Raw genomic sequence first — 27,261 nt, forward strand, 5'->3', positions numbered from 1 at the left:
TTCAGTGGTGCCTCCGAAGGCAGTGGTCTCAACACAGAGGGGATCTAGAGGGTACTGTCAAGATCTCCAGAGATGCTGCTGTGGATTTGAAGTGGTGGATTGCAAGCAACAATCTTTCACAAGGAAAACCGTTCCAGCAGTCGCCACCAGTGGCCACAGTCATAACGGATGCTTCCACTCTAGGGTGGGGAGCTCATCTGGGGGATCTGGAGATCAAAGGTCTTTGGTCTCCAGAGGAACAGATTTTTCACATCAATCTGTTAGAGTTACGGGCTGTACGTCTGGCTCTCAAGGCCTTCCTCCCTTCCCTTCGTGGTCAGTCGGTACAGGTCCTAACGGACAATACTACCACGATGTGGTACATAAACAAGCAGGGAGGAGTGGGGTCGTACCTTCTCTGCAGAGAAGCTCTTCGACTATGGTCCTGGGCAAAGGACCATCGGATTTGCTTGATAGCAAACCATCTGGCCGGAGTTTTGAACGTGCGTGCGGACAGTCTCAGTCGCCACTTCTCGGCAGACCACGAGTGGCGTCTCCATCCAGATCAAGTCCGTTTAATCTTCCAGAAGTGGGGGTTTCCTCGGGTAGATCTGTTCGCCACTCGAGAGAACGCGCATTGTCCGTTGTTCTGCAGCCTTCAGTATCCGATGCAGGAAGCATTGGGGGACGCGTTTCAAATGACCTGGTGCGGCCAGTTGTTTTACGCGTTTCCTCCCATACCCTTGATTCCTCGAGTATTGAGGAAGATTCGCCAAGACCGGGCTCTAGTAATCGTAATAGCTCCGGATTGGCCAAGGAGGGTGTGGTACTCCGACCTTCTCCAACTCTCAACGTGCCCGCCGCTCCGTCTCCCTTTCAGGGCAGACCTCCTCTCGCAGTCGCAGGGGCAGGTTCTACACCCCAACCTCCAGAGTCTGCACCTACATGCCTGGAGATTGAACGGGGCAACCTGAGTTCCTTCTCTCTCCCGCCTGAGGTAGTGGATGTTATATTAGCGGCCAGGCGACACTCCACTAAATCTATCTACGCTAATAGGTGGTCTAAATTTGTTGCGTGGTGTGGAGAGAGGCAGATTGATCCTTTACAAGCTCATCTATCGGACGTTTTGTCTTTTGCTCTATCTCTGGCGCAGAAAGGTTGTGCAGTGGCTACCATTAAAGGTTATTTATCGGCCTTGTCAGCCTTCATATGTCTTCCAGACCAACCATCTTTATTTAAATCCCCTATTGTTATCAGATTCTTGAAAGGTCTTCTAAATCAATATCCTCCAAAGCCTTTTGTTATGCCGCAATGGGATTTGTCCTTAGTCCTGACTTTCCTTATGGGGTCCCCTTTTGAACCTATGCATTCTTGCCCCTTGAGGTATTTGGTTTTAAAAACAGTCTTCCTGATAGCTATAACATCAGCAAGGAGAGTGAGTGAGTTGCAGGCCTTATCAGTAAAACCCCCTTATACAACTTTTTATGGGGATAAGGTGGTGTTGAGGACCAAGGCTGCTTTCCTCCCGAAGGTTGTTTCACCCTTCCATTTGGCTCAGGCAATTACTTTGTCCACGTTCTATCCTCCGCCTCATCCTTCCAAAGAGGAAGAAAGACTGCACCGTCTGGATCCAAAGAGAGCGTTGAGCTTCTTTATCGATAGAACAAAGGATTTCAGGCTGGAGGATCAGCTGTTTATTGGATACGTGGGCAAGAGGAGAGGAAAGGCAGTCCACAAGAGAACACTATCCAGGTGGGTTGTTCTTTGCATTAAAGTATGTTACTCTTTGGCAAAGAAGGATCCTCCTGAGGGCATTAGAGCTCATTCCACCAGAGCTAAGTCGGCCACTTCGGCCTTAGCCAGAGGTGTTCCTGTGGTCGACATCTGCAAGGCCGCAACTTGGTCGTCCCTTCACACTTTTGCAAAACATTACTGTTTAGATTCTGAGGTTAGAAGGGACGGCCATTTTGCACGGTCAGTGCTGCAGGATTTCTTGGTTTGACCATTTAGGCACCCACCGCCGGGCGTGGTACTGCTTTGGGACTCTATTCATGAGGTGAGGAATCCACAGGTAGTTGTATCCATCAGAAGAACGAGTTACTTACCTTCGGTAACGACTTTTCTGGTGGATACATTAGCTACCTGTGGATTCCTCACGGTCCCACCCGCCTCCCCGTTGCCTTTATGGTCTTGCCAAGTAATCCTTGAGTGCGCTCCTCTTGATCTTTGAGGGTGCAATAGATGTATATATATAATATTTATATATATATATATATGTATATATGTATATATCTTTGTGTATATACTTGGTGTGTGTATATATTTTAAAAGAGAGATTTTATATATATATATATGTACATAAAGAAGATTTACAGTTATTCATACAATGTGGTGTATTTTTACAATATAATGGATGTTGCTTTGTTCTTTCATTGCATTGCCTGGTTGTTCTCATGCACGTAAAAAATGATTGGTACTGACGTCCGCACGTCGTCGAGGACCTCTTATTGCCTGTATGACGTCAGACGGCGTCGCGTGCGAGACAGTGACGTCCTCGTCGACGTGCAGAGACTAGTAAGAAGATTTCCGTAGAATGCTGGCGCCATGGGAGTATTCATGAGGTGAGGAATCCACAGGTAGCTAATGTATCCACCAGAAAAGTCGTTACCGAAGGTAAGTAACTCGTTCTTTTAGAACTTATAATTTCCAAAATATATTTAAAGCAGATAACTTTGGGGACATACTACTATTTTATGAGCCTCAGTATTATCACCTTCATGCCAAGGGCATTGCAGCTGTGGCTGTTAACTATTCCTAAAGCCTTTTCTTCTGCTGGCAAACGGGCACTGAGTTGATTGCATAGGATGTCCAGAAAAGTAATATTGTCTGAAGGGTACAGCATTAGTAGCTTGGAATAATTTTCATTTAACATAAGTAGTTCTTCTTGATGGAAAGGTTTGAGAGGTCTGAGCTACACAAACTTACTTACTGCAATGAACAAACAAAACTGTGTCAAAAACTATTACCCAAATCCTCAAGACCAGGGGACATCTGGTCACTATTTGGCAACTATCTGCTAAGTTCCCGTAGCCAAACCATACACTGCACAAACTACACCCACAAGACTGATATTTCCCATACATGGGACAGTGATGCTCGAAAATGCACCCACCCTGTTAAGTATTAACAGTATGTGATGCTAATATTAGTCGGTGCTTCTAATGTAATAATTCCTGTCACATGTCCTGCTCTGTAACTGAAATGTTGTACTTACTAAGAGTAAACATAAATACAAATAAAAAAATGAATAAATGTATACTGGAGCACTCAAGACCGGACAGGTTACACTGTAATCATAGTCCACAAGTATATGTGCCTTAGTTTAGCATTTTATGCTGATTAGTGTGAAAATGGCACGACCACTATGAATTCATAATTACACATATTTAGAGTAATTAGTCTGTGAGTACATAAATTACAAATTGGTCATAAGCATTGCTTAATGTTTGTGAAAAAACAATGATGCAAGTCATTTAGTGGGGTGAAAGTTAAGTATTCCACCACTTAATGGATCAGTGCCAAGTGAGACCAAGAAACCATATTTATAAAAGCTCCTCTGGGAATCTAAATAATACTGCATGATGCAAATTATGTTTTGTGAACAGAATTCTATTGAGGGTAAGAGTGGTGTAAACCAGTTACAAAACTTGCACAAGAGTGAAAAGTGCATAATGCATTAGGATGCTATGTATGGCTAAGATAGAGGAGAAAGAACAGGTGAAAAAACCTCATGTTGAGATGTTCTAAGCACACAATAGGTACATTTTAATGGCTACGAAAAAGAGTTTGGAAGGCCATTATCAATAAAAGAGTAGATGCCCAATCTAAAATGAGTAGATCAGAAGTAAATGAGTTATTAGTTGGTAATCTGTACTTACTATTTAAGGTTTGAAGTGACTAGTGAGTAATAAAGGTAGACTTTCCTAATGTTCAAGAACCCAAAGTATAGTAGACTGAGATAATTATAGTTCTGAAAGAATATATTAAAATTGATGAAAAGGTGAATCATGGGTTGAGTTTTAAGCCATACCAAATGGAACCAGAAAAGGTACTAACCAATCTGTCTAGTGGCTCTGCCCGAAGGAAGCATGTGTAAACAGCAGCTGGGCAGTTTTGCTAGAGATATGTATGATTGCCTCTGTATAAACCTATCTTGAGAGGCAATTAATTGTAATGGATGTGTTAGGCCCAAGTATCTGGAAAATATTATATATTGGGCAGGATGTTAAGATTGTGAGTGAGACGAGTTTTTTTAAAAAGGAAACCCTGTTCTGCTCAGGAAAAGACATGGGGGGCCTGAGTAGGCACCACTCCTGGGCACTGTTAGTTCCTTTTTTCCTTTGCTCCGGAGCTTACCCTTGTCTCTTTGAGAACAGCTTTTTATCCAAAATATTGTGTAAGGGAGATTTCACCTCCCAAAACAACATGTTTTAATCATTTTGAGGACTGTTGCAGACAGAAGTCTTTGACTTACTATCCTCATCAGGTTTGCCCATGGTGCCTAGGTTCGAGCCGTGACCCTGAGGCCTGCAGTTACTGCATGTCAAAGGCCATACGAATCTGCGAAGAGAAACTTAGTTGCCAAGCTCCAGAAGAATCCAAAACTGGTCCCATTCTTAGTCCAGAAGTCTGAGTCCTTCTGGGGAGTAGATCTTCATTGGGCTCATAGTCTTGAATAAGTTGGAGAAACACAAAAACTCCAGGTTGGAATCCGCCCCTTCTCAACACTCAGATACTCCTAAAAAAGGAGCAAGGTTTGATTTTTCTCCCAAAGTTGATTGATGTCCGAGCCTGTTCGGCAGCTTCTCACAGCACAACATGAGTTTCTGGGGCTGTCTAAGATACAGAGGGAGATGTAGGAGTTCTGCAAGTCAATGCTCCAACTCTTCAGAACTTTACTGACTACCTCCTTTCCGGCCCCAAGAAGCCCTCTTTCTGGGGTGCCAACGGTGAGGTCCACCCTTAGCTCCAGTTGCCTCCTGCCCCCAGATCCACCACTGGGCCTTCTCTGGTTTCTGTTCCTACTCTATCTGGGGCACAATGCTTCACACTGTTTCCCAGAGGCTCGACCCCGATGCCAACACCATTGATGCCAGAAGACGAGGTGCCCATTGTGCTCTTTAATCAAAGTCTGCATTGCTGCAACCTCGACCAAGGCAGCGCTTGGCTTCCATCGAAGCTCCATGTCCCTCACTTGAGGTACCATCTCCACAAGGCAGAAGACATATATGTTGTTTTCCTTATTTGGCATTGATTCGGACAATGAATACAATGCAGTTGATTAAATTGGGCAACCAGGAGTAAAATTGGTAGGATAAACTTCAAGAAGCCAGTGACCTTGATACTTCCCTTGTGCTAAGACTCCTCTCACCCACTGTCCTACCACTGAGGAAAGCTTCTTGCACAATGGTCCTGCATAGAGCACTAGAAGTTCTTGACCCCCAGATTTCCACCTTTGAGGTCAAAACCAATATCTTGGTGGAAGTTCTTCAGTCAGGGCAAACAACCACTGACCTACTCCTGCCCTTCAATGAGGCACTTATGGATGCTGTTTTGTGGGTTTCAGACAAATCTTGCCCTGTTCACAGCCCTCCATACTCAGTCACCAGATTGTGAGACTCCACCACCCTGCCTCTGCGCCCTCTGTCAGCACACCTCCCATGAAAGCTTGGTGGTTCAGGCATCTTCTTCAAGCTGGACAAACTTGAATACCTTCCGAACTACCCTGCCCCCCCTCCCAACCCACCAAGGGAGTTCAAACTAATGGAGACCTTTGGGAAGAGGGTATTTGGGTATTTTCTGCCACTAACTTGGCCGTTGGGTTTGCTATTCCCATGCTTTTTGGGTTTCTGGCTCAAGTCTTCCGAGATGTCCCAAAAGACATCCAACCTGTTTTGACCCAAGCCACCCAGGACAGTTCTGATGTGGCAGAGTTCACGATTCATTGTGGCTTAAACGCAACAGATTCTATCAGATGGACCATTGACACCAGCATTGCTATTCGCCTCCACACCTGGCCTAGTGGCAGTCTATTGGTTTTTCAGGCAATGTCCAATTTTCCCTTATGGACATGCCCTTTGATGGAACTCGTCTGTTTGAGGACAAGGGAGATTCCGCTTTGGAATGGTTGAAAGAAAGCAGGGTTTCAGCTTGCTCCCTGTGCTTATCTGCTCCGCCTTGCCAGCTGCATCAGACCTGCTGCTCCTTTTGCGGCTTCTGTAGAGGTACCCCATACCATCAGCCTAAACAGCCCCAGGAAGGTGCACAGCAGTTTTGTGGCGTGCCTGCGGTGAATGTCAGTGAGCCATGTAGTCCATTGTCCACCCCCACCCTGCAGCCCCACCGCTATAAGTGGAGCATGACCACCCTGTTGGAGGCAAGATCTGATGATTCTTGCCTTTTGGCAGACCATCACGCTGGACAAGTGGGTCCTGCAGATAGTCTTGAAGTGGTACACTTTGCCATTCATTGCCACTCTAATGCACTTACCAGCATCTCCAAAGAGACTGACGGGAGGACTAGCTGTATAGGAATTCCAAGCCCTTTTCACCAAAGGTGCTGGTTAGAGGGTGCCTGTGCCAGAAGTAGGTCCTGAATGTGATTTTCACGACTTTCTGGTGCCGAAGAAGAATGGAGATCTTCGTACCATTTGAGACAAGCGTCCTCTCAACGTCCTTCCTCTTTAGGGAAACATTCAAAATGCTCACACTGGCCCAGGACTTGGCTACCATTGATGCTGGAGACTGAATGGTACAGTTAGATCTGCAGGGCACCTATTTGCTTATACCCATACTGCCATCCCATTGGCGTTACCTGCTGTTCATTGCGGGACAGAAGCATTTTCAGCTCGCTGTGCTTCCCTTTTGTCTTAACTATGTCCCTCAAATCTTCACGGAAGTGATGGCAGTGGTAGCAGCAAGCATAAAGAAGTCAGGGGTCCCAGTCTTTTCCTACCTTGACACCTGACTGTTGAAAGCGGCCTCACCACAGGCAATTGTCAACCACCTCTATACTGTAGTGAATCTGCTGTCATCTTTAGGGTTCACAATCATTGTGCCGAAGTCACACCTGAGTCCTCCTAAGAATCCCATCTTCATCTGAGCCATTCTTGACAAGTTTCTGTTTTGTATTTTTTCCCTGGAAAGGAGAGTCCACGATGCTCGGGCTATGATCCCAATCGTTCAGCCTCTGTTGTGGGTTTCAGTGAGGGCAACTCTGAGGCTATTGAGACTGATGACCTCCTGCATCCTGTTGGTCAAGCATTTCAGGTGGTATATGCAGACTCTGTGGTGGGATCTGAAGTCTGTGGGCCCAACTTCAAGGGGGCACACTACCATCTCCGGATCTTGGAGAAGACTGCAAAAGATCTGCAGTGATGATTACTGGGCCTTGAGTGGGGCAGACCCTTTTCCTAACACCATCCAGAGCAATCAGCTGTAGCAGATGCATCACTTTTGTGCTGGGGTGGCCATCTGGGAGAGGTGAAGATCAGAATCCTCAAGTCTCTAGCGGAGGCCCTGCTCCTTATCAATCTCCTAAAGCTGAGGGCCATCTGCTTGGCGTTGAAAGCCTTTCTTCTATCCATGAAAGGGAGGCTGTTGCAAGTGCTTATGCAGAGCATCATCACCATCTGGTTCTGCAACAGTCAGGGGGGGTGGGATCCTGGGCCCTGTGCCAGGAGGCACTACACCTCTGGAAATCCCTTGATCATCACAAGATATTCCTGGTGGTGAGCCACCTGGCAGGATATTTTGAAGCCAAGGGGGACGAGCTCAGCCAACAACACCTAGCGGATCATAAGTGGCCGTTACATCTGTGGGTGGCAGAAGGTCTCTTCCTTGAATGGGGAAAACCTGGGTTTGATTTAAGCGCCACTGAGAACGCAGTGTGTCAGCAGTTCTGTGTTGGAGTTTCCAAGCCGCCTCTAGCTAGGTGGCGTGTTTCTCCTACAGTGGAATTCGGGACTCCTGTATGTTTTTCCACGGATGCCACGCCTGCTTGGAGTTCAGAAGAAGTTTAGGAATGACCAGCCATAAGTTGTCATCATGGCCCCGGGTTTGGCATGGAGAGTATGTTATCCAGAACTCCAGGGTTTGAGCATCTATCATCTAAGTCTGCCCCTCTGGAAGGATCTGCTGTCTCAAAAACAAGACAGTGTTCTTCACCTGGCCTTCGCACTCTGCACCTTCATGTTTAGAGATTGAACTGAGAATTCAGAACACCTTCGCTGGTTCGCCCAGAAGGGTATTATTCCTGCTTGGTTCTATAGGACCTGTTGGGTTGAGCCACTACACAGACCCACCACCTAATATGTACTACTCTATTGTCTATTCTGAATGTAAGGAGTCTGTGATTGAAAAGTCCCTGTCAAAAGAACAAGTTACTTACCTTTGGTAACGCTTTTTCTGGTAGAGACTAACTGCAGATTCCTCACTGACCCTCCCATCCTCCCCATTCTGTGAATTGAACTCTACTCTCTAATCAGATCCCAAGTCTGGCAATCTGCACACTAGTGTAAGCCAATGTGATGGTGGGTGCATATAGGGGCCCAGACAGTTTCAAAAGAAACTGACAGCGTGGAGAAGTTGCGCCCATATAGGGCCCACATATCTTTTCCTGAGTTGAGCGGTGTCAGTTCTGAGCCACATGGCGCTACCTACAAAAATGCAGTGATACTGCTCAAAAGATTTTGGATGCAGTCTGATGCCGGGGGAACACTCAAAAGTTGAGAAATCTGACCTTAAATAGTCTCTACTGGAAGGAATGTTACCCGGGGTAACTTCTTTGTTTACTACTAATTACTGATTTACTTCTAATCTACAAATGTTTTAGATTAGGAGTCTATTCTCTTATTGACACTGGTCTTGCAGTCTCTTTTCCGCGGCTATTACAATTTACCTGTTCTGTGCACAGAACATTTCGACATGAGGTATTTGCACCCACCAAAAAGATCTTTTTTCTTTTTCCTCTATCTTAGCCATATATAGAATCATAACCTGTAAAGATTCCTTGAAGGGCTTTAAATATGGTTTCTTGAACTTACTAAACACCGATCAATTAAGTGCTGGAATATGCAACTTTAACATGACTACGTGACTTGCATCACTTTTTTTCACACACATTAAGCAACCCTTTGCCGTATTGTTTAAAATCTTCACTTAATGGGTATAAATGGGGCCACCATGATTATGACCACTTTGTAATTTATGTACTCATAGATTGGTTACTCTAAATATGTATAATCCTGATTCCATCTTGATTGCAGCCTTAAGAAAGCACATAGGATGAAACATGTTGACTGTATTATGTACAGTTTTTCACCCACTTAACGGAAGAAAAGTGTCATCTTCACACTAATCGGCATTCAATGCTGAACTAAGAAACACATACTTGTTAGCTATTTGATTAGGGTACAGACTGTTTTATGTGGTTTGATATACAAATATTCCAACAATTTGGCTGGACGCTCCAGTGTTACCCTTAGGTAGCTGGGTATAGGATATCATGACAGCTCCTGTTCTTGAACATTTTCGTTTGTTGCAATATTCACAAACCCAGTGCTGTACTGTTGGATATACAGCAGCTGCTTAACCAGTGCTACCTCTATTTTCTATGGAGACAGAAGTACATTTTACATTTCTTGTTGGTAATCCCTTGATTAATTTTCTTGCAGTTTGAGGCTGCATGGGCACTGACAAACATAGCCTCTGGAACCTCTCAACAGACCAAAATAGTCATTGAGGCTGGTGCGGTCCCTATCTTCATAGAGCTCTTAAATGCTGACTTTGAGGATGTCCAAGAACAGGTAATGAAAATAATTGGTGAGTAAAAATAACATGCACTTAACCAATCCATCTTTTTGGAAGATCTCCAGCCTTGTTTAAGATTGGGTTTAATAGACCTTATTCTAATGCAGTAATATTCTGCACAGGTTTGAATCTTGCCCAGTATTAGCTTGCCCATTGTGCTCCTCAGTCATGACACAATGTTAACCTCAGCAGATCTAAATACCTTTGCAGCATTAACCTGGTCAAACTTGCATTTTTTTTTAAAAGTGATTCCATGTATGTTGCAGAATTTTGGTGCAGTTTTAGGCATGTACAATCCTGATATGACAGAGCATTCTATTTCTGTTTAGTGGTTATATAGCGTTAGTAGTCCGAAGGCATTTAAGTGTTGACAGTCATCAATGCTTCTTAAAAGAATAGTGTTTTGACATTTTTCTAAAATGGCTGTTTTTTTAAATTGTTGCCCATGCAGTGGTTTATTACACAGAATGTTTGAATACTTAGCAAAAAGATCTTCTTTTTTGAGTTACGAAGAGAGTGGTAAGACTTTCACCTTAATTTCCTTGCTGGGCAGTTTAGTAATAGCCTATTTTTAATTTGCTCTGTGACATTACTGTGAATGGATTTGTGGGTGGTAGGATTTTAAATTTTATTAGAGCTACTGGAAGCCAGTGTACTTTAATTAGGGCAGGAGATGTCATTTGAAGAGGAAATTCATGTACGCCCTTGCCACAGCATGCTCAGCCACTTGCAGTTTTTATATGCTTTCCTTGTTTGTTCCAATCACTAATTGTAGGAAACTGGTTCTCTATATAGTGTAGTAAAAAGAAGTACACCGTACAGAGGAGAGTCCAGTGGATCCCCAGTTGGTTTGCAGAGGCAAAAGTAGATAGAACTAATGCTCTATTTTGTGGTAGTGTGGGCAAGCAGTTAGGCTTATCAGAGGGTAGTGCTAAGCATTTGTTGTACTCACTGAGGCAATAAGTGACACACACTCAAAGAATAAATCTGAGACCAAATTGGAAAAATAACGCTTCTTTTTACATATGTTTCAAACCCAAGAACTTCGTAATCAGGTAAGCACTTTTTCAAGCATAAATACTTTTCAGTTAAAAAAAATGAGCAATTCTTTAATGTTAACCTGTAGTGGAAAACAATGTTCAGCAAACACAGGGTTAACAGAGACTTATGAGGCCAATCTCGGAGAGTTAAGGTAAGTACTGGGCACTGATCAGAACCGCACCAGCAGGTCACTCCGTGCAGCACTGGGACAGACAGGTATAGGGGTTCAGTAAGGCATAGGGTGCCCAAAGGTTCGCTGTGGGAGTTTGGTCCTTGTGAAGGCAGGCTACAGGCTCTGACTGGAAAGCCAGTCTGGGACAATAAACAGATTGGTTGTGGACTTAGGGTGCTCAGGGACGTACGTGCAGCTTTGTTCCTTTTCTCTAGGGGCCAGGTACGGAGGGGTGTCCCTAGGCATCGGGATTCTTTATCTGGGAGCATTCGCGGTCATGGGGTCCTGAGTGTTGAGGTTGCAGGTGTTGTCAGGCAGTCTGGGCGGGGAGAGACCCAGGGTAGACTCAAGCTCAGGGTAGTTCAGGGGACGTCTTTGGCACCAGTGAACTACCTCAGCAAATGTCAGGTGCGACGGGTGGAGTGGTTGCTGGAGGTGTCTGATTTTTTCCTCACCACAAGGCTGTCGGAGAGGGGGCCTGCAGGTGACTTGAGGGAGTCCAAGATGGATGAGACCACACTGGACCCTGACTCTTGACAGCTAGGGAATCTTGCTGGCACTGTTGGTTGGCTCCATCTTGGGTTGTGGACGTCTGGTACAGAGGTCACTTCGGGTTCTAGGTCTTTGCTGTTCCCGAGGATGCAGAGTCCTTACTTGAGACTTTGTTGCAAAGCTGCTGCTCCCAGGAGTCTTTAGTCTTTTTGGAAGGCAGGTAGGCAGTCCTCCTGGGTTTCTTTGAGGCTCAGCTGCAGGGCAAGTCATCTTTTTGAGCATAGTCAGTCGAGGTCAGCAGGCAGGCCGGAGGGGCTGGTTCCAGGTCAGCTGTTTCTTCTTTTCCTCTTCTGGAGCTGCAACTCTTGTTTGTCCTTTGCTTCTTAGGTCGTCAGGATCTGAGTTGTAGGGTTCAGGGGTGCACCTAAATACTCAATTTAGGTGCATTACAGAAAGTGCCAGGTGGTAGCCAATGGAGCTACAACTCTTCTTTGTCCTTTGCTTCTTAGGTCGTCAGGATCTAAGTTCTAGGGTGCCAGCTAAATACTTAACTTAGGGGCGTCACAGAAAGTGCCAGGTGGTAGCCAGTGGGCTGCTCACCTTTAGGGTGACTACACCCCTCTTATGATCACTCTTGTTGGCAAGTGGGCATAAGCCTAACCCCAGTGGCCTGATTCCTTCCAAGCAAGATAGGTGGAATGTGAGAAGTGGTGTCCACTTCAGCTCGTCCACCTTAGGGGTGGGACTGGCATGAAGTGGTCACACCACTTTGTAGGAAAGTACCCTGTTTTTGTCATGGTTGGCCCCACTGTTTGCCTGCTGTCAGTGTGTTTTGACTGTGTTCACTAGGATCCCGCTAACCAGGACCCTAGTGACTGTGCTCTGCCTCTAAATTTGGTTTCTTAGGACTTAGCACTCCCCACAATTGGCATACTGATGCCCCCTTATAAGTCCCTAATATATGGTACTTGGGTACCCTGGGCTTCGGGGCACCACGGGTTCCCCATGGGCTGCAGCATGTATTGTACCACCATGGGAGACATGGGATACAAAAAGTATCTGCAGGCCTGCCATCGCAGCCTGCTTGAAAAGGTGCATTCACTACAGGTCACTGCACCAGGTCACTCTAAGTCGGCCCCTGTAGCCCAGAGGACAGGGTGCAGCTACCTGTGTGTGAGGGCACCCCTGCATGAGCAGAGGTGCCCCCACGAACTCCGGCTCCATTTTCCTGTACTTCGTGAGTGTGTGGTAGCCATTTTACCTGTGTACTAGACACAGGTAACTACCTATGTCCAGCTAAATAATGGTAACTCCGAACCTGTGCATGTTTGGTATCAAACATGTTGGAATAGTACCCCAATACTGATGTCAGAATTAGTTGTATGACTCCATGCACTTTGGCGGCTCCTTAGAGGACCCCCAGCATTGCTCCAACCAGTCTTCTTGGGTTTTCCGGGCAGCCTAGCTGCTGCCACCCCTCAGACAGGTTTCTGCCCTCCTGCAGCTTGATCTGATCAAGCCAAGGAAGGCAGAACAACGTTTTTTTGGGGGGAGAGGGAGGTAACACCCTCTCCCTTTGGAAATAGGTGTGACTGGCTTGGGAGGGGTAGCCTTCCCAAGCCACTGGTTTGCTTTGAAGTGCACATTTGGTACCCTCCATTCATAAACCAGTCTACACTGGTTCAGAGACTCCCAGTCCCTGCTCTGGTGGGAAACTGGAGAATGGAAAGGGAAGTGACCACTCCTGCGTCCATCACCACCCCAGGGGTGACGCCCAGAGCACCTCCAGAGGGTCCCTGGGTTCTGCTATCTTGTTTCCAAGGTTGACAGGAAACTCTGGGAGCATCTGAGTGGCCAAGCCAGGCAGGTGACTTCAGAGGCCGCTCCTGATATATAGGTGCTTACCTGGTTAGGTGACCAATCCCCCTTTCAGGGCTATTTAGGGTCTCTCTCTTGGGTAGGTCTTCAGACTTGGCTTGCAAGATTCCATGAGGACTTCTCAGCAACCTCTGCTTCAATTTCTGGCCACTGGAACCGCGACTGGACCATCCAGGAACCGACAAACGCTGCTACAACAAAGAAGACTCTTCTGCAACTTTGTTTCCACTTCTCCTGCCAGCTTTGCAACATTTCCCCGGTCGTGCATCCTCAGAAGACTGCAGCTCTTCAACCTGCAAAAGAAGAAGTAATCTCCCTTGGAGTGAAGGAGTCACTCCCCTGCAACCGCAGGCACCTAGAACAAGCGTTGACTGGCTGCATGGATCCCCTCTCCTGCTGAGCTGCGTGGATCCTGCATCACAGGTGGTAGCCCGGAGTAGTCCTCTTGGTCCTCTCTGCCAGCTGTCCAACTTTGATGGAGGTAAGCCTTTGCCTTCCCATGGAGGACAGTACCCCCATGCATCACGTCTCTTGCAGCTGCCAAGGCTTGTTTGCATCTCCGCCAAGGGATCTTATGGCAACGTGTAGCTCCAGCCCCCAGCACTCCATCCTGCAAAGCACAGCCTCCTGCGTGGTTCTCCTGCAGCGTGGGATCCTCTTTTGTAGTACTGCATGGGCTTCTTCTGCGACTCCTGTGTCCCCATCCTGTGGGACTCCTGTGGGTGCTGCCTCTGCTCCTGTAGACTCTCTGTGATACTGAGGGTCCCCTGTGACTCCCTCTCATGGGTTGAGTCCACTTGGGCCTTGTTGGTACCCGGCACCACCTCTTTTCCACTAACCGCAAGTTTACCTTTGCCAAAGCTTGTTGGTGGAAATCCTGCACCGACACCTGTCTGCAGTCTTCCTTCCAGTGTGGGACAATATCTGCATCCATCAGGAACTCTTCTCCGGCTCCAGGGCTGCAGTGCTGACCTATTCCTAATCACTGTAGACCAGCTCCTGCATCGCCAGCTGGGTAGGTAGTAGCTCCTACCCCTCATGGACTCCATTGTGACTATTGGACTTGGTCCCCTCTCTCCACAGGTCTTCTTTCTTCAGGAATCCACTGCTGGTTTTCTTGCAGTCTTCTCTGGGTGTCTTATTTTTCTTATTTTCCTCCTTTTGGGTGGTTTGGGGAAAATCCAGTGTTTTATTCCTGGTCACTGGGGGGGAGGGTAGGAGGGGTGCTGTGTAACTTAACTCTGTGGTTTTCAAGTATTCCAAGCTCCCCTCTACACATTTTGCTCACCTAGGTGGGGGTACCTTGTTCGCATCCATTCTTTCAGTATATGGTTTGTGCTCCCCCTAGGGTCACTATTGGTTATTGCTGCTTGCACTGTTTTCTAACCTTTTCTATGCTCGTTTCCGATTACTAGTGTACAAATTTTGCGTATTAATTTCCTCCTAAGGGTGGGTTACCTGACTAGTATTTTGTGGTGATTTCTTTAAAAAATAAAGTAAGTTTATTTTTGTACAACTGAGTGTTTTCTTTCATGTGTGTAAGTGCTGTGTGACTACGGTGGTACTGTATGAGCTTTGCCTGTCTCCTAGATAAGACTTGGCTGCTCATCCACAGCTACTTCTAGAGAGCCTGACTTCTAGACACTGCCTACACTTCACTGAGTGGGGATACCTGGACCTGGAATAGGGTGATAACACCACAGGTGCTCACCACACACCAGGCCAGCTTCCTACAATGCTTACTGACTGGTTTTTGCCAGCCTGCCACCCAACATGCTGCTCTGGCCCCAAGGGTGAAAGCTTTCTGCTCTCTGGAGGCCCACAACAAAAGTCTGTCCTAAAAGAGGGTGTATCACCCCCTTCCACCAGATGACTTGCTGATTAGCCTTCTTAAGGTGGCAAGCCACAAAGGGCTGCTGCCTTTGAAATGCAAAACTGGCCCTCCTCACAGGAGAGGAAGCCAGAACCCTTGTCCCGATCGCACTCGCCACACTCCAAGGGAGATTCCTTCTTGCTTCTTGGTGCAGACTGAAGACTTGCCACCCTCAGAGGATGCACAGCCGGGGAAATGTTGCAGCTGCTGGAAGGTGCCGAATAAAACTATGTTGCAGAGCGAAGTCGTCGCTGGAGCTGCAGATTGTAGGTTCCTGTGAAGTCCAGTTGCTGTTCCAGTGGCTCTGTTCAAATGCCTATGACCTCCTGTTCAAAAGAGCATCAATAAACTACTTTGAACCGAACACCTTGACTCTACATGTTAATTCTATACTCCATTTTTATCATACATTACAAGTTAGGAATATAAAAATTTGATGTACTGTGGGTTTTGCAACTTTTTCAATTTCAAGACTTTATTTGGGGCAGATTGGGGTATGGGCCAATCTATAACCCACATCCGGCTCTGAAAGGGCATTCTGAAGGATGAGGGAGTTCGACCATAGAAATACTGTTTCTTGATCTACCAAGAGGGAGATGCATGGACCTGGTATAAGGTGGATACCTACCACACACTAGGCCAGCTTCCTACATTCGATCTGGTCCTGCATCTCCAGAAGGGTGGGTAGTGGCTCCAGCCACAACCGGACACTCCAAATTGAACTAGACTTAGTCCCCTTCTTTGGAGAGCCACCTTTAGTTTCTTCCAGTCTTGCTCGGGTCTTGCACAGTCCTGTTCCAAAGTTGTTCTGTGGGTTTGGGGAAAAGCCAGGTGTAGGAAGTTGGCTCTGTATGTGCTATTTCAAAGTAAGGAATAGCATGCACAGAGTCCAAGGGTTCCCCTTAGAGGTAAGATAGTGGCAAAAATAGATAATACTAATGCTCTATTTTGTGGTAGTGTGGTCGAGCAGTAGGCTTATCCAAGGAGTAGTGTTAAGCATTTGTTGTACATACACATAGACAATAAATGAGGTACACACACTCAGAGACAAATCCAGCCAATAGGTTTTTATATAGAAAAAATATCTTTTCTTAGTTTATTTTAAGAACCACAGGTTCAAATTCTACATGTAATATCTCATTCGAAAGGTATTGCAGGTAAGTACTTTAGGAACTTCAAATCATCAAAATTGCATGTATACTTTTCAAGTTATTCACAAATAGCTGTTTTAAAAGTGGACACTTAGTGCAATTTTCACAGTTCCTAGGGGAGGTAAGTATTTGTTAGGTTAACCAGGTAAGTAAGACACTTACAGGGCTTAGTTCTTGGCCCAAGGTAGCCCACCGTTGGGGGTTCAGAGCAACCCCAAAGTCACCACACCAGCAGCTCAGGGCCGGTCAGGTGCAGAGTTCAAAGTGGTGCCCAAAACACATAGGCTAGAATGGAGAGAAGGGGGTGCCCCGGTTCCGGTCTGCTTGCAGGTAAGTACCCGCGTCTTCGGAGGGCAGACCAGGGGGGTTTTGTAGGGCACCGGGGGGGACACAAGTCCACACAGAAATTTCACCCTCAGCAGCGCGGGGGCGGCCGGGTGCAGTGTAGAAACAAGCGTCGGGTTTGTAATGGAAGTCTATGAGAGATCTCGGGATCTCTTCAGCGCTGCAGGCAGGCAAGGGGGGGATTCCTCGGGGAAACCTCCACTTGGGCAAGGGAGAGGGACTCCCGGGGGTCACTTCTCCAGTGAAAGTCCGGTCCTTCAGGTCCTGGGGGCTGCGGGTGCAGGGTCTCTCCCAGGCGTCGGGACTTTAGGTTCAAAGAGTCGCGGTCAGGGGAAGCCTCGGGATTCCCTCTGCAGGCGGCGCTGTGGGGGCTCAGGGGGGACAGGTTTTTGTACTCACAGTCTTAGAGTAGTCCTGGGGTCCCTCCTGAGGTGTTGGATCGCCACCAGCCGAGTCGGAGTCGCCGGGTGCAGTGTTGCAAGTCTCACGCTTCTTGCGGGGAGCTTGCAGGGATCTTTAAAGCTGCTGGAAACAAAGTTGCAGCTTTTCTTGGAGCAGGTCCGCTGTCCTCGGGAGTTTCTTGTCTTTTCGAAGCAGGGGCAGTCCTCAGAGGATGTCGAGGTCGCTGGTCCCTTTGGAAGGCGTAGCTGGAGCAGGATCTTTGGAAGGCAGGAGACAGGCCGGTGAGTTTCTGGAGCCAAGGCAGTTGTCGTCTTCTGGTCTTCCTCTGCAGGGGTTTTCAGCTAGGCAGTCCTTCTTCTTGTAGTTGCAGGAATCTAATTTTCTAGGGTTCAGGGTAGCCCTTAAATACTAAATTTAAGGGCGTGTTTAGGTCTGGGGGGTTAGTAGCCAATGGCTACTAGCCCTGAGGGTGGGTACACCCTCTTTGTGCCTCCTCCCAAGGGGAGGGGGTCACAATCCTAACCCTATTGGGGGAATCCTCCATCTGCAAGATGGAGGATTTCTAAAAGTTAGTCACCTCAGCTCAGGACACCTTAGGGGCTGTCCTGACTGGCCAGTGACTCCTCCTTGTTATTCTCATTATTTTCTCCGGCCTTGCCGCCAAAAGTGGGGCCTGGCCGGAGGGGGCGGGCAACTCCACTAGCTGGAGTGTCCTGCTGGGTTGGCACAAAGGAGGTGAGCCTTTGAGGCTCACCGCCAGGTGTGACAATTCCTGCCTGGGAGAGGTGTTAGCATCTCCACCCAGTGCAGGCTTTGTTACTGGCCTCAGAGTGACAAAGGCACTCTCCCCATGGGGCCAGCAACATGTCTCGGTTTGTGGCAGGCTGCTAAAACTAGTCAGCCTACACAGATAGTCGGTTAAGTTTCAGGGGGCACCTCTAAGGTGCCCTCTGTGGTGTATTTTACAATAAAATGTACACTGGCATCAGTGTGCATTTATTGTGCTGAGAAGTTTGATACCAAACTTCCCAGTTTTCAGTGTAGCCATTATGGTGCTGTGGAGTTCGTGTTTGACAGACTCCCAGACCATATACTCTTATGGCTACCCTGCACTTACAATGTCTAAGGTTTTATTTAGACACTGTAGGGGTACCATGCTCATGCACTGGTACCCTCACCTATGGTATAGTGCACCCTGCCTTAGGGCTGTAAGGCCTGCTAGAGGGGTGTCTTACCTATACTGCATAGGCAGTGAGAGGCTGGCATGGCACCCGGAGGGGAGTGCCATGTCGTCTTACTCGTTTTGTCCTCACTAGCACACACAAGCTGGCAAGCAGTGTGTCTGTGCTGAGTGAGAGGTCTCCAGGGTGGCATAAGACATGCTGCAGCCCTTAGAGACCTTCCTTGGCATCAGGGCCCTTGGTACTAGAAGTACCAGTTACAAGGGACTTATCTGGATGCCAGGGTCTGCCAATTGTGGATACAAAAGTACAGGTTAGGGAAAGAACACTGGTGCTGGGGCCTGGTTAGCAGGCCTCAGCACACTTTCAATTGTAAACATAGCATCAGCAAAGGCAAAAAGTCAGGGGGCAACCATGCCAAGGAGGCATTTCCTTACACAACCCCCCCCCAAACGAAAGAGGATGAGACTAACCTTTCCCAAGAGAGTCTTCATTTTCTAAGTGGAAGAACCTGGAAAGGCCATCTGCATTGGCATGGGCAGTCCCAGGTCTGTGTTCCACTATAAAGTCCATTCCCTGTAGGGAGATGGACCACCTCAACAGTTTAGGATTTTCACCTTTCATTTGCATCAGCCATTTGAGAGGTCTGTGGTCAGTTTGAACTAGGAAGTGAGTCCCAAAGAGGTATGGTCTCAGCTTCTTCAGGGACCAAACCACAGCAAAGGCCTCCCTCTCAATGGCACTCCAACGCTGCTCCCTGGGGAGTAACCTCCTGCTAATGAAAGCAACAGGCTGGTCAAGGCCATCATCATTTGTTTGGGACAAAACTGCCCCTATCCCATGTTCAGAGGCATCAGTCTGCACAATGAACTGCTTAGAATAATCTGGAGCTTTGAGAACTGGTGCTGAGCACATTGCCTGTTTCAGGGTGTCAAAGGCCTGTTGGCAGTCCACAGTCCAGTTTACTTTCTTGGGCATTTTCTTGGAGGTGAGTTCAGTGAGGGCTGTCACAATGGATCCATATCCCTTCACAAACCTCCTGTAATACCCAGTCAAGCCAAGGAATGCCCTGACCTGAGTCTGGGTTTTTGGAGCTACCCAGTCCAGAATAGTCTGGATCTTGGGTTGGAGTGGCTGAACTTGGCCTCCACCTACAAGGTGGCCCAAGTAAACCACAGTTCCCTGCCCTATCTGGCATTTGGATGCCTTGATAGAGAGGCCTGCAGATTGCAGAGCCTTCAAAACCTTCCTCAGGTGGACCAGGTGATCCTGCCAGGTGGAGCTAAAGACAGCAATATCATCAAGATAAGCTGTGCTAAAGGACTCCAAGCCAGCAAGGACTTGATTCACCAACCTTTGGAAGGTGGCAGGGGCATTCTTTAAACCAAAGGGCATAACAGTAAACTGATAATGCCCATCAGGTGTGGAGAATGCTGTCTTTTCTTTTGCTCCAGGTGCCATTTTTATTTGCCAGTACCCTGCTGTCAAGTCAAAGGTACTTAGAAATTTGGCAGCACCTAATTTATCAATGAGCTCATCAGCTCTTGGAATTGGATGGGCATCTGTCTTGGTGACAGAATTGAGCCCTCTGTAGTCCACACAAAACCTCATCTCTTTCTTTCCATCTTTGGTGTGAGGTTTGGGGACTAAGACCACTGGGCTAGCCCAGGGGCTGTCAGAGCGCTCAATTACTCCCAATTCCAGCATCTTGTGGACTTCCACCTTGATGCTTTCCTTAACATGGTCAGACTGTCTAAAGATTTTGTTCTTGACAGGCATGCTGTCTCCTGTGTCCACATCATGGGTACACAGGTGTGTCTGACCAGGGGTTAAGGAGAAGAGTTCAGGAAACTGTTGTAGGACTCTCCTACAATCAGCTTGCTGTTGGCCAGAGAGGGTGTCTGAGTAGATCACTCCATCTACTGTACCATCTTTTGGGTCTGATGACAGAAGATCAGGGAGAGGTTCACTCTCTGCCTCCTGATCCTCATCTGTTACCATCAACAGATTGACATCAGCCCTGTCGTGGAAGAGCTTAAGGCGGTTTACATGGATCACCCTCTTGGGGCTCCTGCTTGTGCCCAGGTCCACCAAGTAGGTGACCTGACTCTTCCTCTCTAGTACTGGGTAAGGGCCACTCCATTTGTCCTGGAGTGCCCTGGGAGCCACAGGCTCCAGAACCCAGACTTTCTGCCCTGGTTGGAACTCAACCAGTGCAGCCTTTTGGTCATACCAAAACTTCTGGAGCTGTTGGCTGGCCTCAAGGTTTTTGGTTGCCTTTTCCATGTACTCTGCCATTCTAGAGCGAAGGCCAAGTACATAGTCCACTATGTCCTGTTTAGGCTCATGGAGAGGTCTCTCCCAGCCTTCTTTAACAAGGGCAAGTGGTCCCCTTACAGGATGACCAAACAGAAGTTCAAAGGGTGAGAATCCTACTCCCTTCTGTGGCACCTCTCTGTAAGCGAAAAGCAGACATGGCAAGAGGACATCCCATCTCCTTTTGAGTTTTTCTGGGAGCCCCATGATCATGCCTTTTAATGTCTTGTTGAATCTCTCAACCAAGCCATTAGTTTGTGGATGGTATGGTGTAGTGAATTTATAAGTCACTCCACACTCATTCCACATGTGTTTTAGGTATGCTGACATGAAGTTGGTACCTCTGTCAGACACCACCTCCTTAGGGAAACCCACTCTGGTAAAGATACCAATGAGGGCCTTGGCTACTGCAGGGGCAGTAGTCGACCTAAGGGGAATAGCTTCAGGATACCTGGTAGCATGATCCACTACTACCAGGATATACATATTTCCTGAGGCTGTGGGAGGTTCCAGTGGACCAACTATGTCCACACCCACTCTTTCAAAGGGAACCCCCACCACTGGAAGTGGAATGAGGGGGGCCTTTGGATGCCCACCTGTCTTACCACTGGCTTGACAGGTGGGGCAGGAGAGGCAAAACTCCTTAACCATGTTGGACATATTGGGCCAGTAGAAGTGGTTGACTAACCTCTCCCACGTCTTGGTTTGTCCCAAATGTCCAGCAAGGGGAATGTCATGGGCCAATGTTAGGATGAACTCTCTGAACAGCTGAGGCACTACCACTCTCCTAGTGGCACCAGGTTTGGGGTCTCTGGCCTCAGTGTACAGGAGCCCATCTTCCCAATAGACCCTATGTGTTCCATTTTTCTTGCCTTTGGACTCTTCAGCAGCTTGCTGCCTAAGGCCTTCAAGAGAGGGACAGGTTTCTTGTCCCTTACACAGCTCTTCCCTGGAGGGTCCCCCTGGGCCTAAGAGCTCAACCTGATAAGGTTCAAGCTCCAAAGGCTCAGTTCCCTCAGAGGGCAGAACTTCTTCCTGAGAAGAGAGGTTCCCTTTCTTTTGCTGTGTTGCAGTTGGCTTCCCAACTGACTTTCCTGTTCTCTTGGTAGGCTGGGCCATTTTTCCAGACTCCAGCTCTACTTTTTCACCCTGTGCCTTGCATTGTGCTCTTGTTTTCACACACACCAGTTCAGGGATACCCAGCATTGCTGCGTGGGTTTTTAGCTCTACCTCAGCCCATGCTGAGGACTCCAGGTCATTTCCAAGCAGACAGTCCACTGGGATATTTGAGGAGACCACCACCTGTTTCAGGCCATTGACCCCTCCCCATTCTAAAGTAACCATTGCCATGGGATGTACTTTTCTCTGATTGTCAGCGTTGGTGACTGTGTAAGTTTTTCCAGTCAGGTATTGGCCAGGGGAAACCAGTTTCTCTGTCACCATGGTGACACTGGCACCTGTATCCCTCAGGCCCTCTATTCTAGTCCCATTAATTAAGAGTTGCTGTCTGTATTTTTGCATGTTAGGCGGCCAGACAGCTAGTGTGGCTAAATCCACCCCACCCTCAGAAACTAGAGTAGCTTCAGTGTGGACCCTGATTTGCTCTGGGCACACTGTTGATCCCACTTGGAGACTAGCCATACCAGTGTTACCTGGATGGGAGTTTGGAGTGGAACCTTTCTTGGGACAGGCCTTGTCTCCAGTTTGGTGTCCATGCTGTTTACAGCTATGACACCAGGCCTTTTTGGGATCAAAGTTTTTACCCTTGTACCCATTGTTTTGTGAAGAGGCTCTGGGCCCACCCTCCTGTGCAGGTTTTTGGGGGCCTGTAGAAGACTCTTTACTATTTTTAGTTTTGGTTGTCTCATCACCCTTCCCCTGGGGAGTCTTTGTGACCCCTTTCTTTTGGTCACCCCCTGTTGAAGTCTTGGACACCCTTGTCTTGACCCAATGGTCCGCCTTCTTTCCCAATTCTTGGGGAGAAATTGGTCCTAGGTCTACCAGATGCTGATGCAGTTTATCATTGAAACAATTACTTAACAGGTGTTCTTTCACAAATAAATTGTACAGCCCATCATAATTATTTACACCACTGCCTTGAATCCAACCATCTAGTGTTTTCACTGAGTAGTCAACAAAGTCAACCCAGGTCTGGCTCGAGGATTTTTGAGCCCCCCTGAACCTAATCCTGTACTCCTCAGTGGAGAATCCAAAGCCCTCAATCAGGGTACCCTTCATGAGGTCATAAGATTCTGCATCTTTTCCAGAGAGTGTGAGGAGTCTATCCCTACACTTTCCAGTGAACATTTCCCAAAGGAGAGCACCCCAGTGAGATCTGTTCACTTTTCTGGTTACACAAGCCCTCTCAAAAGCTGTGAACCATTTGGTGATGTCATCACCATCTTCATATTTTGTCACAATCCCTTTGGGGATTTTTAACATGTCAGGAGAATCTCTGACCCTATTTATATTGCTGCCACCATTGATGGGTCCTAGGCCCATCTCTTGTCTTTCCCTTTCTATGGCTAGGAGCTGTCTCTCTAAAGCCAATCTTCTGGCCATCCTGGCTAACAGGAGGTCATCTTCACTGAGAGCATCCTCAGTGATTTCAGAAATGTGGGACCCTCCTGTGAGGGACTCACTATTTCTGACTAATACAGTTGGAGACAGGACTTGAGGGGTCCTGTTCTCCCTATTTAGGACTGGAGGAGGGACATTGGCCTCCAAGTCACTAATTTCTTCCTCTGTGATGTCATCATCAGAGGGGTTGGCTTTTTCAAACTCTGCCAACAGCTCCTGGAGCTGAATTTTGGTAGGTCTGGAGCCAATGGTTATTTTCTTTATATTACAGAGAGACCTTAGCTCCCTCATCTTAAGATGGAGGTAAGGTGTGGTGTCGAGTTCCACCACCTGCATCTCTGTATCAGACATTATTCTGCTAAGAGTTGGAATACTTTTTTAAGAATCTAAAACTGTTTCTAGAATCTAATTTCAAACTTTTAACAAACTTTTAAACTCTAAAAGACAATGCTAAACAGGGACTTAACACACAAGGCCCTAGCAGGACTTTTAAGAATTTAGAAAAATTTCAAATTGCAAAAATGAATTTCTAATGACAATTTTGGAATTTGTCGTGTGATCAGGTATTGGCTGAGTAGTCCAGCAAATGCAAAGTCTTGTACCCCACCGCTGATCCACCAATGTAGGAAGTTGGCTCTGTATGTGCTATTTCAAAGTAAGGAATAGCATGCACAGAGTCCAAGGGTTCCCCTTAGAGGTAAGATAGTGGCAAAAATAGATAATACTAATGCTCTATTTTGTGGTAGTGTGGTCGAGCAGTAGGCTTATCCAAGGAGTAGTGTTAAGCATTTGTTGTACATACACATAGACAATAAATGAGGTACACACACTCAGAGACAAATCCAGCCAATAGGTTTTTATATAGAAAAAATATCTTTTCTTAGTTTATTTTAAGAACCACAGGTTCAAATTCTACATGTAATATCTCATTCGAAAGGTATTGCAGGTAAGTACTTTAGGAACTTCAAATCATCAAAATTGCATGTATACTTTTCAAGTTATTCACAAATAGCTGTTTTAAAAGTGGACACTTAGTGCAATTTTCACAGTTCCTAGGGGAGGTAAGTATTTGTTAGGTTAACCAGGTAAGTAAGACACTTACAGGGCTTAGTTCTTGGCCCAAGGTAGCCCACCGTTGGGGGTTCAGAGCAACCCCAAAGTCACCACACCAGCAGCTCAGGGCCGGTCAGGTGCAGAGTTCAAAGTGGTGCCCAAAACACATAGGCTAGAATGGAGAGAAGGGGGTGCCCCGGTTCCGGTCTGCTTGCAGGTAAGTACCCGCGTCTTCGGAGGGCAGACCAGGGGGGTTTTGTAGGGCACCGGGGGGGACACAAGTCCACACAGAAATTTCACCCTCAGCAGCGCGGGGGCGGCCGGGTGCAGTGTAGAAACAAGCGTCGGGTTTGTAATGGAAGTCTATGAGAGATCTCGGGATCTCTTCAGCGCTGCAGGCAGGCAAGGGGGGGATTCCTCGGGGAAACCTCCACTTGGGCAAGGGAGAGGGACTCCCGGGGGTCACTTCTCCAGTGAAAGTCCGGTCCTTCAGGTCCTGGGGGCTGCGGGTGCAGGGTCTCTCCCAGGCGTCGGGACTTTAGGTTCAAAGAGTCGCGGTCAGGGGAAGCCTCGGGATTCCCTCTGCAGGCGGCGCTGTGGGGGCTCAGGGGGGACAGGTTTTTGTACTCACAGTCTTAGAGTAGTCCTGGGGTCCCTCCTGAGGTGTTGGATCGCCACCAGCCGAGTCGGAGTCGCCGGGTGCAGTGTTGCAAGTCTCACGCTTCTTGCGGGGAGCTTGCAGGGATCTTTAAAGCTGCTGGAAACAAAGTTGCAGCTTTTCTTGGAGCAGGTCCGCTGTCCTCGGGAGTTTCTTGTCTTTTCGAAGCAGGGGCAGTCCTCAGAGGATGTCGAGGTCGCTGGTCCCTTTGGAAGGCGTCGCTGGAGCAGGATCTTTGGAAGGCAGGAGACAGGCCGGTGAGTTTCTGGAGCCAAGGCAGTTGTCGTCTTCTGGTCTTCCTCTGCAGGGGTTTTCAGCTAGGCAGTCCTTCTTCTTGTAGTTGCAGGAATCTAATTTTCTAGGGTTCAGGGTAGCCCTTAAATACTAAATTTAAGGGCGTGTTTAGGTCTGGGGGGTTAGTAGCCAATGGCTACTAGCCCTGAGGGTGGGTACACCCTCTTTGTGCCTCCTCCCAAGGGGAGGGGGTCACAATCCTAACCCTATTGGGGGAATCCTCCATCTGCAAGATGGAGGATTTCTAAAAGTTAGTCACCTCAGCTCAGGACACCTTAGGGGCTGTCCTGACTGGCCAGTGACTCCTCCTTGTTATTCTCATTATTTTCTCCGGCCTTGCCGCCAAAAGTGGGGCCTGGCCGGAGGGGGCGGGCAACTCCACTAGCTGGAGTGTCCTGCTGGGTTGGCACAAAGGAGGTGAGCCTTTGAGGCTCACCGCCAGGTGTGACAATTCCTGCCTGGGAGAGGTGTTAGCATCTCCACCCAGTGCAGGCTTTGTTACTGGCCTCAGAGTGACAAAGGCACTCTCCCCATGGGGCCAGCAACATGTCTCGGTTTGTGGCAGGCTGCTAAAACTAGTCAGCCTACACAGATAGTCGGTTAAGTTTCAGGGGGCACCTCTAAGGTGCCCTCTGTGGTGTATTTTACAATAAAATGTACACTGGCATCAGTGTGCATTTATTGTGCTGAGAAGTTTGATACCAAACTTCCCAGTTTTCAGTGTAGCCATTATGGTGCTGTGGAGTTCGTGTTTGACAGACTCCCAGACCATATACTCTTATGGCTACCCTGCACTTACAATGTCTAAGGTTTTATTTAGACACTGTAGGGGTACCATGCTCATGCACTGGTACCCTCACCTATGGTATAGTGCACCCTGCCTTAGGGCTGTAAGGCCTGCTAGAGGGGTGTCTTACCTATACTGCATAGGCAGTGAGAGGCTGGCATGGCACCCGGAGGGGAGTGCCATGTCGTCTTACTCGTTTTGTCCTCACTAGCACACACAAGCTGGCAAGCAGTGTGTCTGTGCTGAGTGAGAGGTCTCCAGGGTGGCATAAGACATGCTGCAGCCCTTAGAGACCTTCCTTGGCATCAGGGCCCTTGGTACTAGAAGTACCAGTTACAAGGGACTTATCTGGATGCCAGGGTCTGCCAATTGTGGATACAAAAGTACAGGTTAGGGAAAGAACACTGGTGCTGGGGCCTGGTTAGCAGGCCTCAGCACACTTTCAATTGTAAACATAGCATCAGCAAAGGCAAAAAGTCAGGGGGCAACCATGCCAAGGAGGCATTTCCTTACACCAGGTACTTACCTCTTCTCTCCTGGTCGCTCGGGGGCATTCTGTTCCTTACTTTTTGGGGTTCCTAGTTCCTCCAGCTCCATCTCTACAGATTCCCCTTCCTTGGGTGGGAGGCTGCTTTTCACCTTCCACTTTCATAGTGTATGGTTTGGTCTTTGTAGGAAGTTGGCTCTGTATGTGCTATTTCAAAGTAAGGAATAGCATGCACAGAGTCCAAGGGTTCCCCTTAGAGGTAAAATAGTGGTAAAAATAGATAATACTAATGCTCTATTTTGTGGTAGTGTGGTCGAGCAGTAGGCTTATCCAAGGAGTAGTGTTAAGCATTTGTTGTACATACACATAGACAATAAATGAGGTACACACACTCAGAGACAAATCCAGCCAATAGGTTTTGTTATAGAAAAATATCTTTTCTTAGTTTATTTTAAGAACCACAGGTTCAAATTCTACATGTAATATCTCATTCGAAAGGTATTGCAGGTAAGTACTTTAGGAACTTTAAAGCATAAAAATTGCATGTATACTTTACAAGTTATGGACAAATAGCTGTTTTAAAAGTGGACACTTAGTGCAATTTTCACAGTTCCTAGGGGAGGTAAGTATTTGTTAGGTTAACCAGGTAAGTAAGACACTTACAGGGCTTAGTTCTTGGTCCAAGGTAGCCCACCGTTGGGGG

At 47.5% G+C, this 27,261-nt stretch overlaps 1 protein-coding gene across 2 annotated transcripts in view; it reads left to right on the top strand.

Annotated features, from left to right (window-relative positions):
• KPNA6 (karyopherin subunit alpha 6) overlaps positions 1-27,261 on the top strand; it is a 400,095-nt gene that overhangs the window by 131,018 nt on the left and 241,816 nt on the right. For both annotated transcript variants that reach the window (XM_069223331.1, XM_069223332.1), the window contains one exon: positions 9,713-9,844. In XM_069223331.1, the coding sequence (XP_069079432.1) occupies positions 9,713-9,844 (132 nt within the window). The remainder of the gene's footprint in view (positions 1-9,712; positions 9,845-27,261) is intronic.

The sequence above is a fragment of the Pleurodeles waltl genome, chromosome 3_1 (genome assembly GCF_031143425.1).
Source record: "Pleurodeles waltl isolate 20211129_DDA chromosome 3_1, aPleWal1.hap1.20221129, whole genome shotgun sequence".
NCBI classification, from domain to species: domain Eukaryota; kingdom Metazoa; phylum Chordata; class Amphibia; order Caudata; family Salamandridae; genus Pleurodeles; species Pleurodeles waltl.